The 13477-nt window shown below is 33.7% G+C and overlaps 5 protein-coding genes across 5 annotated transcripts; 4 read left to right on the top strand and 1 right to left on the bottom strand.

The window, feature by feature from the left end:
- Positions 1 to 86: 86 nt before the first annotated feature.
- Positions 87 to 2777, bottom strand: Kpol_1072p19 (non-specific serine/threonine protein kinase; the record flags this gene model as incomplete). The annotated part of the gene is made up of 1 exon (XM_001644957.1): positions 87 to 2777. The coding sequence occupies one exon, from the start codon at positions 2775 to 2777 to the stop codon at positions 87 to 89; it is 2691 nt and encodes an 896-aa protein (XP_001645007.1).
- A 1122-nt stretch (positions 2778 to 3899) lies between these two features.
- Positions 3900 to 5375, top strand: MET7 (tetrahydrofolate synthase; the record flags this gene model as incomplete). The annotated part of the gene is made up of 1 exon (XM_001644956.1): positions 3900 to 5375. The coding sequence occupies one exon, from the start codon at positions 3900 to 3902 to the stop codon at positions 5373 to 5375; it is 1476 nt and encodes a 491-aa protein (XP_001645006.1).
- A 456-nt stretch (positions 5376 to 5831) lies between these two features.
- On the top strand, positions 5832 to 7133 carry PRP46 (mRNA splicing protein PRP46; the record flags this gene model as incomplete). Its single annotated transcript, XM_001644955.1, has 1 exon — positions 5832 to 7133. One exon carries the CDS (start codon positions 5832 to 5834, stop codon positions 7131 to 7133), a length of 1302 nt encoding a protein of 433 aa, XP_001645005.1.
- A 577-nt stretch (positions 7134 to 7710) lies between these two features.
- On the top strand, positions 7711 to 10098 carry RAD53 (serine/threonine/tyrosine protein kinase RAD53; the record flags this gene model as incomplete). Its single annotated transcript, XM_001644954.1, has 1 exon — positions 7711 to 10098. One exon carries the CDS (start codon positions 7711 to 7713, stop codon positions 10096 to 10098), a length of 2388 nt encoding a protein of 795 aa, XP_001645004.1.
- Positions 10099 to 10685: 587 nt separating this feature from the next.
- PEP4 (proteinase A) lies at positions 10686 to 11885 on the top strand (the record flags this gene model as incomplete). The annotated part of the gene is made up of 1 exon (XM_001644953.1): positions 10686 to 11885. One exon carries the CDS (start codon positions 10686 to 10688, stop codon positions 11883 to 11885), a length of 1200 nt encoding a protein of 399 aa, XP_001645003.1.
- Positions 11886 to 13477: the final 1592 nt, after the last annotated feature.

Here is a 13477-nt window from a genome sequence, read left to right as displayed (position 1 = left end):
AACATATACAGCTTTTTAAATATATATATATATGTATGTAATATTATTTTAATTGATGCATTGGGTTATGTGTATTTTAATTTAGTTTAATCCGAGAAATTATCCGAGTTCACGGATAGTTGAACTGATTCTTCATCTCCATCGTCACTTTCATTGTCAATAATATGAGGTTTTCCATTCTCTAATGGCTCATCAGTTCCCATAATTTTATTTGGCTTTAAATCATCACTTAGATCAGAATAAGTACGCGACCAATTACTGTCTGGACTAAACGAACGTTGTGTAGTTTTTCTAACATCGAAATCTGATTTATCTGATTTTTCTTTTTTAATCGACGTTTTCATTACCAAAGGTCTAAAATTCTCAGAATGGGTAACAGATTCCTGATCATCTCCATCCATTTCTAACCTTTCAGAATTTGGTAAGCTCTGTACATCCTGGATGTAATCATCATTTACCGACGAACTTTCTTCTTGTATAATAGGCTGGGTGTCATTAACAGTTCCCTGAAGTATTCCTCTCTTCTGACTCCTTCTTCTCATATTATTCCTTCTATGATATGAAGAATTTGGAGACCAGAATCTTGGGGCCTCAAAATTGGCAGAATTCATTTCTTTATTACTTGATCGTAATGCTTTTCTGGATTCCTTTGCTTTAGGTAATGATGCAGTGGCAAGATCATAGAATGAATCTGCCCTTGAACTTAATTCCGATGTACTTGAAGCACTTGAAATAAAACTTAATTCTCGTCGAATGATTTTCTTATTTATGTGAATAATAGACTTATCAGCTGCTAAACTTGATTGCGATAGACCACCATTACCCTGAGGGAAAAATGACTGTGTCGTATCGGCAATCTTTATTGATGATGAATTTCCATCTGTTGAATAATCTGAATTAAATGTATCGTTTGATATCTCAGACAGATTTGATAATAATACAGGTCGAGGTGGAATATTACTCGATATTTTCAAATTTTGTAACTTTACTCCATCATTAGATACATGAATGGCGTGATTCGTTGACTCACTATCATAATTTCCAGTAGAGTCATTATATGAAAATTCACTTGAAGTTGCCGATTTGAACTTTTTCAATCGCGGCTCCTCTACTTTCTTTTTATTGTTAACCATAAAGGTACCCTCTGCGACTCCATTTTCTTGTTTCTTTGACTCCATATTTAAAGCTTGATGATTGTTTCTCGAGGAAATGGTTGGTCTCAAAGTTCTATCATTTTCATCCTTTTTTGATTCATTTGAATTTCGGTCATGAATGGAAGAGTGAGAATCATGAATATTACTTGAATTTTTTTGAGAGATAAAACTTTCTGCGTCAGTGTTCAGCTTCTTATTTTTGAAAAACTTTGAAACTTTCTTAAAAAAATTGTCTTTAGAATGAACCAGTCTACTAGGTGATTGACTATTCAGAGTAAGTTGTGGGGATGGTGTAGATTTATTTGGGGTTGAATCAATGATGCATTCTACAGTTGCCTTCCGTACGTTGGTTAGTTGCTCTCTCCCTTTATTAAGTGCTATGCCTGGTGCTGATATTGTTGCGACTAGTGTTGCGCCTATGTATTCACCATGAGAGTCTATTATCGCAGTAGTTGGTTGAATAACTGGCTGAACTACTGGTTGCACTGCATCAACAACTTTTTTAACTGAAAAGTTTCGTGTTGTGAATTTAGAGTTTCGCTGTTCTGCACGATATTTTTCTTCTTCTAAAAGTAAAAACCATAAACTTGACAAAGAATCACATTTTCTTTTCTGCACAGAGCTTTTTATTGCCTGTCTATCAAAACCTGATTTTTTCAATTTTTTCAATAGCAGATGTTCTACTTTTGAATGGAAATATAATACACCAAGTTTTTGACTTTGTAAAATATTATCTGAAGTACGCATTATATCTTGGCCGTAAGACGCAAGAAATGGATGCATTAAAATCTGTTCTATGGTGGGCCTCATTGACGGATCTTTCGAAAGTAACCTGTTCACTAGATCTATAGAATCATCATTGAAGTATTTATTATCATAATCCGGAGAAGCACTAATTATTTTTAGTTCTGTTTTCTTTGGGTCATCTTCATCAAATGGCATGGTACCGTTGATTATAGTGTATAGAAGGATGCCTAATGCCCAGATATCGATCTTGTAACCATCATATTTTTCCCTTCGAAGTAATTCTGGCGCCATATATACTGTAGTACCACATATAGTTTCTAGTTGTGTGTTTTTAGAAAAATCTCTAGTGAAGCCAAAATCTGTCAATTTGGCATTATTATCTTTATCCAACAAGATATTCTCTAACTTTAGATCTCTATGAACACAAGACAGAGAGTGAGCATAGTAGACAGCACCAACAATCTGAGCAAATATTCTTGCCGATTCATCCAAAGAGATCCTTTTCTTTGATAAAAGATAATCATATAATTCTTTATTTGGACAATATTCTATCACCATCCAAACTTTTGTCTCTGTTATAATAACCTCATATAACTTTGTAATATAGGGGAAATCGAATTGTCTATGGTAGAATATCTCTCTTACGACATTTGGATCTGTCTTATCACTTGATTTCAAAACCACTTTCTTGTGAGTTGGTTTATGTAAAGCCAAATAAACTTTCCCAAAACTGCCCTCACCGATTTGCTTTAAGATTTTATAGTTGCCTACCTCATTCAACTCATTTGAGTTCAATTGAGAATACAGTTTATTGTACGAGTTTCCTATAATCGCCTTGATTTGATTCTGTTCAGCTCTAGAAGGCTGCATCTTCATATAGTTCTAAAACTTTGATCAATACAGGATGAATAACTGATGCATAAGTGGGATCTTCAATTGAATCAAAGAAATAAAGCAAATATTTGGGGGGTAAAAAAAAAGATATTAATAAAAATAATAATATTAATAAAATTAAAGGGTAAAGGGTATAATGGAGTCGATCAAACAAAATGAACTTATAATAACTCCAGATCAATGGAAATAGATGAATACGTCGTATTGGTAAACCAGTTGAAATAGTTGTTACAGGAAATTTCACGTTTCCCAAAATTCCCCAAATAGAAAACCAATGATAAAGGAATATCTATTGTAATTGAAATTTTTTCAATGAGTTTAAGCTGACTGGAGAGTTAACTATTCTGTTGTTCCCTTAAGCAAGAAAACCACACAGTTGAACAAACCTCTTAAATAAAAAAAGCCACTTCAGAAGTATGTGACGGAAAATATTAAGTTCTTGAGAATCGCCACCAGATACAGCTGATTCACGCAAGAATATCCAAAACTTCAATTCCTACATCTCTAAAATATTTAAAATAGATATATCCACATTATATAATAAACTTGCTTTCATTTTAACCTTTGGCTTTGGTCTTCCTGTTGGTTAGATGCATGTTGGATTGAATATTTCCCATTTCGGTTTCCTTTTTTTTTTTATTTTTTCTTGATCGCTGCATGATTTTTGGAGGGAGGGGGGTGGGAGCACGTGACAAATACACACGTGACAGGCACTTACACGTGATACGTAAAGACACGTGACAAACAAACAAGGAAAAAGAAACGTCTTGGGCGTGGCTCCTCTCGTAAGGTCATCTGATCTGATCTGAGGTGATCTCTTGGATTCGCAAATGAATCTATAACGTGACTACTCTATTCTAACATACAAGTCTATGTAATGCTAACATCAATTGAATTGAACAATGAAATGATGATGATATAAAAGAAGTAATCTACTAGAACTTTATTCTATTCAATCTGGCGTTCTTCACAGTTATGTCACTAGAAGATGATACAATTTGGGATATAACCCATTGCTAATCCTTTAGATCAAGTGTGAAACAAGAGTATTCTTTTTAGTTAGTGGATTTATCTCAGTCAACTTGTCGAAAATTGTAATTTTGAATGAAAGCTGCCAGGATTCTAATGATGACATCGAAAACTTACCATGATGCAATTACAAAATTAAATACGTTGCAATCAAATGCTGCCACAATTCTGGCAACCAGACAATCCGGTAACACCAAGAATAAGATGAATATCTTGGAAATGAAAGAATGGGTTAGAAGAATTGGTTATTCCATCTCTGATATCGATAAATTAAATATTATTCATATCACAGGTACTAAAGGTAAAGGTTCTACCGCTGCATTCACATCTTCTATTTTGAATGAATATAAAGACAGTATAGGGAAAATTGGATTATATACCTCCCCTCATTTAAAATCTGTAAGGGAAAGAATTAGAATTAATGGCATTCCTATCTCTGAAGAAAAATTTACAAAATATTTCTTTGAAGTTTGGGATAAATTGGAGAATACTTCTTCTTCTTTAGCCGATTTCCCTCATATGACTTCCGGCGCAAAACCTGCTTATTTTAAATATTTAACTTTGCTTTCATTCCATATCTTCTTGAAAGAGAGTTGTAATAGTTGTGTTTATGAAGTCGGTGTAGGTGGTGAATTCGATAGCACCAATGTTGTAGAAAATCCTGTCACTTGCGGTGTCTCGTTGCTGGGTATTGACCATACATTCATGTTGGGAAACACAATTGAAGAGATCGCATGGAATAAAAGTGGTATCTTTAAAAAGGGAGCTCCTGCATACACAGTCTCTAACCAACCAACCAACGGATTAAAAGTTTTAAGGGAAAGAGCCATTGAACGTGAAACAAATCTAGTAGAAATCTCACCGTTCAAACAACTCAAAGAGGTAAAACTTGGTATCGACGGTAAATTTCAAATTTCAAATGCATCCTTAGCTGTTACACTTGCATCACAGTTTTTATACACTAAAAATATCTCAACTATTGATCCAATCACTGATGACTCCAGTATCATACCGGAAAAAATTGTAAATGGACTAATTAACACTAAATGGGAAGGTCGATGCCAAACTCTTAAAAAGGGAAACTTAACCTGGTACTTAGATGGTGCTCATACCAAGGACAGTATTGTAGCAGCCTCAGGATGGTTCAAAGATATTACAGAAAATTCTAAATGTAAAAATATATTACTTTTCAATCAGCAAACAAGAGACGCCAAGGCCCTGATAAACGATGTCCATAAAGTTTTATATCCAAATGTAACATTTGATGAAGTTATATTCACAACCAATGTTACTTGGAGTAACTCAGGATACAGTGCTGATCTAGTCTCCATTAATACATCCAAAGATGAAGTAGAAAGTCTACATGTTCAGAAAGCTTTGAAAGAAGAATGGCATAGCTTTGATAAAAACGCAAACATCTCTGTTATTCATGACATCGAGAGTTCTTGTAAATATATTGAATCGATTTCGAAAGCTCAAAATGTCAATATTTTTGTTACTGGTTCCCTTCATCTAATTGGAGGTTTGCTGACAGTTTTCGATGGTAAATAAGTTACTTCTCACCAGTGGAATAAAATTTTAAACTAATCAAGTATATATATATATACAATTTGTATCCCATTTTATAGATTCAAGAATTATGGAAAAGAGAGAAACTTTCTGCCCTCAATTACGATGCTCCAAAATGTGAATAACTCTTGCACTCAAGAGAACTACATAAACAACACATAATCAATTTACATCGACAACTAGACCTTCGTTCAATCCAAATTATAGCACCAGAATATGTATTTTGTATAGTTATTGATTATATGACTTATTTTACATATATTAAAATTTAAGAATTAAAAAATCGGTCTAAATTGCACATTAAAGGTCATCTTGTATAACAAGTACGAATAATAAGTTGTAAAGAAAAGGCATCCAATTCATATGAAATTTAGTCTACAACCGTTATAGAATAGTATTTCACAAGACTGACAAAGTATTTATAATTACACTATTCTGATGAGCAATCATGAAGATATAAGCACCGTCGATGAGGTTGATAAATTTTATACAGATATTCGTTGGAACAACCAATTCAAACATATGGGTACCTTACCTAAACATCTACAGGATGTTATAAATGAAAAGAGTTCTATTTTGATTGGTGATGGTGAAGGTACTGTTTCTTCTGGTTTAAAAGTACATGATTCTGTTGTTGACCAAATGGTCAAAGCAGACGAGAGGAATATATCGAATCAAGTTGCAATGACTGCTGGAAATGGGAAGAGTTCATCTGTGATGGGGAGATATAACGAATTACTTCTACAAAGACCCGAATGGCATGCTCCTTGGAAACTGATGAGAGTTATTAATGGTCATATGGGGTGGGTAAACTGTGTTGCTAGCGAGCCTGTTGAGAATACATGGTTTGCAACAGGTAGTACAGATACTACAGTCAAAGTTTGGGACCTGGTTTCAGGCCATTTAAAACTGACATTATCAGGTCATGTTATGCCTGTTCGTGATATAACAGTTTCTGATAGACATCCATATTTATTTTCTGCAAGTGAAGATAAACTAGTCAAATGTTGGGATCTTGAGAAAAATATGGCAATCAGGGATTACCATGGACATTTGTCAGGTGTATATAGTGTTGCTATTCATCCAACACTCGATTTAATTGCAACTGCAGGGAGAGATAGTGTAGTAAGATTATGGGATATTCGTTCTAGAATGGAGGTGATGACATTAATAGGGCATAAGGGTCCGATAAATAAGGTCAGAAGTCTACCAGTAGACCCACAGATAATTAGCTGTTCAACAGATGCAACAGTGCATTTATGGGATATTGTGGCTGGTAAATCGGCAAAAGTATTGACACATCATAAACGATCAGTAAGAGATATTGCTCTCAACCCTAGTGAATTTTCACTTGCATCTGCATGTACTGATGATATAAGGTCATGGAGACTACCAGAAGGTTCATTACTAACAAATTTTGAATCTGAATCATCTGGAATTATAAACTCTTTAAGTATAAACCAGGATGGCGTTTTAGCAGCCGGTTGTGATAATGGTACCTTAGCATTTTACGATTTTAAATCAGGACATAAATACCAGTCCCTCGAATCTCCTGCAGTAGCAGGATCATTAGAAAGTGAGAGAGGTATCTTATCAAGTACATTTGACCAAAGTGGATTAAGATTGATTACCGGTGGAGTAGATAAAAGCATTAAAATCTGGAAGCAAGATGATTTGGCTACTGAAGTATCAAATCCTGGCCTTCCATGGAACCCACTATTATCATCTCAGAGATTTTAAAAAGGGGACAAAAAATTATTACATCATACTATTGCATGACATAACAACGTATTTATATAGTCGCACTTTATACATTTGATTATATATCAGTTAGTGTTCTACTTGTAAAATATTCATTAAATCAATATCCTAATATTTCATTCTGTATATATTTTTATGCTTAATCTATTTTCTGATTTATTACAAGAGAAAGTGATTCTATACCTCGATCTACTAATCATAGTAACTTTCAACTTCTCCTACCTGTTGCATTGTCATCTTTATACTCCTTTGCCCAATTCCCTTTGTTTCAGCCATGGCATCAATTTTCCAAACGTGACACGAAACGCGTAAATTAAATATGATATAATATCGAAGATATCTTCAAGATTTATATCATGAACGATGATGAACTAGATATATAATTTGATTAGATCAGAACTTTGCTATAAGTGAGGTGATCATAAAGGGGTTTCCTGTTGGTTAAAATTTGTTCGATACTAGTAATTATTACGTTGTTAAGGCTTGTGGGTATAGATTGTGGTAAATATTCATTTGTGTGATTAATTGAACAGGATAGAGAATCGATTCAATTGCTATGGATAATACTACTCAACCAACGCAACAAGCTACACAGGCAACTCAGCGATACCTGATCGAGAAGTTTTCACAGGAGCAGATCGATGATAACATTGTTTGCAGGGTTATATGTACCACTGGTCAGATTCCTATCAGGGATCTCCGAGCTGATGTAAATGATATTATTAATGAGAAAGAGTCAATTAAAAAAGTGTGGTCATTTGGTAGAAATCCCAAATGCGATTACTATCTTGGTGAGGTTACTAGACTATCAAATAAGCATTTCCAAATTTTATTAGGAGAAGACGGAAATTTATTGTTAAAGGATACATCTACCAATGGTACTTGGCTAAATGGATTAAGGTTAGAAAAGAATAGAAATCAGATATTATCTCAAGGTGATGAAATAACAGTGGGCGTAGGTGTAGCATCCGATGTCATATCTTTAGTATTATTTGTGAATGATAAATTCTCTGAATCATTGAAACAAGCAAAAATGAATTTGATAAAATCCAATGCAAAAACTGGTAGAAATTCTAAACTTCAATCAGGTGGAAGTAACAACATGTATTCGACTGGAATCTTTAAAGATTTTTCTATTAAAGATGAAGTAGTTGGACAGGGTGCCTTTGCAATTGTTAAAAAGGCTGTTGAAAGATCTACAGGGAAGACATTTGCTGTTAAAATCATAAATAAGAGAAAAGTTATGGGCAATATGGATGGTGTAACGAGAGAATTGGATGTATTAAGAAAGCTGGATCACCCAAGAATCGTCAGACTAAAAGGGTTTTACGAAGATGAAGATAGCTACTACCTTTTAATGGAATTTGTTTCAGGAGGTGATTTAATGGATTTTGTTGCCGCACACGGTTCAGTAGGTGAAGATGCAGGCAGAGAAATAACAAGACAGATTTTGGAAGCAGTGAAATATATCCACTTACAAGGTATTAGCCATAGAGATCTAAAACCTGACAATATATTGATAGAACAAGATGACCCAGTTCTAGTAAAAATTACAGATTTTGGTTTAGCTAAAGTTCAGGGAAATGGTACATTTATGAAAACGTTTTGCGGTACCTTGGCATATGTAGCACCTGAAGTGATTGGAGGTAAAAATTCTGCTGAAGAAAATGAAGATCGGATTGAATATTCTTCTCTTGTTGATATGTGGTCTATCGGATGCCTTGTATATGTCATCCTTACAGGTCATTTACCTTTCAGTGGAAGCACACAAGACCAACTGTATAAACAAATTTGCAGAGGCTCTTACCATGAAGGTCCTTTAAAAGATTTCAGAATATCCGACGAAGCAAGAGATTTTATTGATTCGTTATTACAAGTTAGTCCAAATAAGAGATTAACAGCAATAAAGGCGCTGAATCACCCATGGATAAAAATGGGTACTTATACGTCACAATCATTTGGAAGTGAACTATCTCAAGTTTCACTTTCACAATCATTATCACAACAAAAGGTCTTAGAAAACATGGATGATGCCCAATATGAATTTATGAAGGCACGAAAGAAAATGCAATACCAAAGACAGCAAGAAGAAGCAGGACTTTCTCAGCTTACTGAAAATAAACAAGGTAAATTTAAAGTACCAACTAGAACACCTGTATTATTCACCCAAGCGAGAGCAAATGAAAATGAAACTACAGGCACTGATCGAAATGCACCACAGCGTGTAGTTAAGAAAGGTGACGGTAAGTTTGTGACACTCCATCCAATTGAAGGAAGTCTCATACAGGAAGCTATTATTATCAAACAAGGCATAAATCCTTACTTTATCGGTAGATCTGATGATTGTAACTGTAATATAGAGGACAGTAGACTTTCTAGAGTTCATTGTTTTATTTTAAAAAATAGACATATTGTAGGTAACAGCATCTATGAATCACCAGCACAAGGTCTAGATGATATTTGGTATTGTCATACAGGTTCAAATATCAGCTATATAAATAATGTTAAAGTCCCTCCTGGGTACAAAGTTTTGTTGCATCAAGGAGATGAAATTAAAATAATCTGGGATAAACATAACAATTCTACTATTGGATTCAAAATGGAAATTAACGACACAACAGGTCTATTCAATGATGGTTCATCTGTAAAGGGTCATCAAGAAGCAGTCGTAGAACAGAGAGAAGATGAAAAAACTCTTGTCAAGAGACTAACACAGATGATGGCTGTGAAGAGAGCAGAAGAATCGAGTTCAATATCGTCACCTGTACTCCATTCAACTCCCCAATCCCAGAATCTGAATGATGCGAATAGAACTGCTACAAATATTTTAAAACGTGTACATTCTGTAAGTTTGTCACAATCTCAAACAGATCCGAATAAAAAGGTCAAAAGAGCAGTATTAGATCCAGCTTCTAAAGATAATAACACATTACAATTTCTATAGACAAAGCCTGATATTATATACATTTGTTTAAATAGACATCACACGAGCATTAATGCATGATTAAACAATATCACGTAATCTTAAATATTTTTGGGATTGGATACTATCTGTAAAGACAGATGGACTTTTAATACTCAAAGTTCACTTTATGTTGAAGTGACATGAAATCGAAAGAAGGTATCACTAATCCAGGATTGATATATAATACCTACGAACTCTTGATAACGACGTATAATTTAATCTGATACCCGTGTCAATTTTGGCTCATTATTGTGGTGATTCTGCTCTGACGACTCAAAATAAAAAACATTATCTTATACACACATAAAAGGGTCCAAGAGTTTATTATATAAAGTAAATAATTTATAAAACTTACATATTTAAGATAACAGTTGGTTAACAAATCATTTCATTAACATAATTAAATTTTCAAATAGAATCCCAGACAGATAACTTCCACCGTATTAAAATAACATATACATTCTTATTTATTAATAAAATCAAGGTTCAAAAGTATATTTATATAAATATTCATTCGTTATATTTACCTTGAAGAATAAGATTATTTTAAATAACCAAATTTTTTAATGCTGACAGTCTACTTTTTATTATGTGTCACTTGGTTAGGTTCAGTGAATGCGAAGCTGCACAAGGTAAGTTTGGAGAAAAGAGATGACAGTGAAGATATTAAAGGAATAAGACTTTCAGATTATATCAGTCACTTGGGCAGGAAATACCTCAATCAATTTGAGAAAGCCTTCCCAGAGGTACATATAAGTAAAAAAGATCAATTTACTATTGAAAGCCACGATGTCCCGTTGGATAATTATTTAAATGCTCAATATTATACTGACGTTAGCATTGGAACACCTCCACAAAAATTCAAAGTAATATTAGATACCGGTTCATCAAATTTATGGGTTCCTAGTGTAGGTTGCTCTTCTTTGGCTTGCTATTTACATTCCAAATATGACCATAGCCTATCATCTACTTATCGAAGTAATGGATCTGATTTTGTCATCCAATATGGTTCGGGATCTCTAAAAGGATACATCTCACAGGATACTTTAACTATTGGTGATTTGATTATTCCTCAACAAGATTTTGCTGAAGCTACTGCCGAACCTGGCCTAGCTTTTGCATTTGGTAAGTTTGATGGGATTTTAGGTCTGGCATATGACTCAATATCAGTCAATAAAGCAGTACCACCTCTATACAATGCTATTCATAGGGGCTTACTAGACAAACCTATGTTTGCTTTTTATTTAGGTGATGAAAAGTCAAGCAAAAATGGCGGAGAGGCTACTTTTGGTGGCTATGATCCTTCAAGGTTTGAAGGTGAAATCAAATGGTTACCGGTACGTCGAAAGGCCTATTGGGAAGTTCAATTTGATGGAATTAAGTTAGGAGATAAATTTATGAAGTTGGAAGGCCATGGTGCTGCAATTGATACTGGCACTTCTTTGATAACACTGCCTTCCCAAATTGCTGATTTCCTAAATAATGAAATCGGAGCCAAAAAGTCATGGAATGGCCAGTATACAATTGATTGTAAGAAAAGAGAAAGTTTACCTAAACTTACTTTAAATTTCTACAATCATAATTTTACAATTGATCCTTTTGACTACACTTTGGAAATTTCTGGGTCTTGTATTTCAGCAATAACTCCAATGGATTTCCCACAACCTGTAGGTCCATTATCAATTATTGGTGATGCATTTTTACGTCGTTTTTATTCAATATACGATCTAGAGAATAATGCAGTTGGGCTAGCCAAATCAGTTTAAAGAAATTACTGACGTTTAAGAGATTACAATTAATCAATTTATTTTCCATTCTATGGTTAAAATAATTATTGTAACTATAAAAATTGGATTGAGTTCTTTTTTATTTTTTTTTCTATCTTCATTAGTTGTCTGTTGGGTGAGTGCAAATAATACAAGTTCATTCCTTCATTTCTGTTTTATCAACATCCCCTTGTTTATTTATTTCTTCCTTCCCTTTTGTGAACACTTCGTTAAATATTAATATTGTTAGACTTAAGTTAATCTATTTTAATATGCCGAACTATTATAATCAATTTACTCAAAACGTAGATACCATTTTATTTTTTATTTTACTAAAAGGTACAGATTGTAGAACTATTTAAATCTTAAATCCAAGAATATCAACCCAAGAATAACAATTGCTGCTTACCTTTCGAAAGAAGAAATATTATCGTTTTCAGGCTTGACTGCCTTATCAATATTTTGTTGAGGCAAAATAAATAAATCCGCGGTTTCTCTTGCTATTAAACAACTTCCTTGATGGAGGGAGAGTGGTAGCAACTAGTTTCATTAATCATAAGAATAACTGAAGCCGTTAAAAGCATCATATACCTGATAAAAGTACAAACAAGCTTAAATAAGATAGATCATAAATGAATTAATTACTTTTCCTAAAACAGATAGCTGATAGCTTTAAGGGTGAAATACACAGTTAGTTCTAAGCGATTAAAAGAGAAATACTTAAACCAATTTATTTTCTTGTACTTGAACTACTAGAAAAACTATGTGTATGTTAAGTTGTTGTAAATTCCAACTTGTTGATATGTTTTGTTAGAATAATTTCAATCAATTACCTCAAAGTTAGGAACAGTAGAAGTTAGGAGTTAATGACTATATGAATATTTTTAATTTTATCAACAATGCATGTGATAATCATGTGATCATGCCACTGGGTTATTTGACTTAAATGTTATGTACAAGAGAAATATCAAGTCAAGAGGTTAAAAGAGGGGAATACAGAAAAACACAATACTTATGAGAATATTCAATTCAAAGATTCTGGGCTACAGAAGAAATATCGGATCACACAGTACTTAGATCTAACATGGATCATTTTCGAAACGTAACCGAAACGGGATAAGAATAAGCTACATCAATTTATTGTAAAGCCTGAAGTCTGCTGTCTATATTTATCTGTGATGAATAGACTTTTATAATGAAATAGGAATGTCTCCTGCCTTAGAACTCGTACCCTTCTCCCAATAATACTTACCAATACATCTCTTAAATTTTTATAGGCTATCAAAAGTGTAGCCTGTGAAATGAGGCGTTTTCACGTCTCAAAACCTGCTAATAGTGGGTTCGGCAAAATTTAAAGTAAATTTATGAACAAATAGTAAAGCAAGTCATTAGCCGTTAAGATAGTGAGAAGCAGTAGTGATGAACTTGGTATAGGAGATCTCTTCAAACCACACGTGTAAAATTAGAAAAGGACACTTGACAAATATCTCTAGATCTATATATCGAACCTCTCTCTAACTTTCTTGTAAAAAAAAAAAGTCAGTCAGTCAAATGGACCTGTGGTCATTCCACCATAAGAGCAGTCCATCAGT

The sequence above is a fragment of the Vanderwaltozyma polyspora genome, genomic scaffold (assembly GCF_000150035.1).
Source record: "Vanderwaltozyma polyspora DSM 70294 KpolScaffold1072 genomic scaffold, whole genome shotgun sequence".
Taxonomy (NCBI): domain Eukaryota; kingdom Fungi; phylum Ascomycota; class Saccharomycetes; order Saccharomycetales; family Saccharomycetaceae; genus Vanderwaltozyma; species Vanderwaltozyma polyspora.
This window is presented reverse-complemented; position numbering and strand designations above follow the sequence as displayed.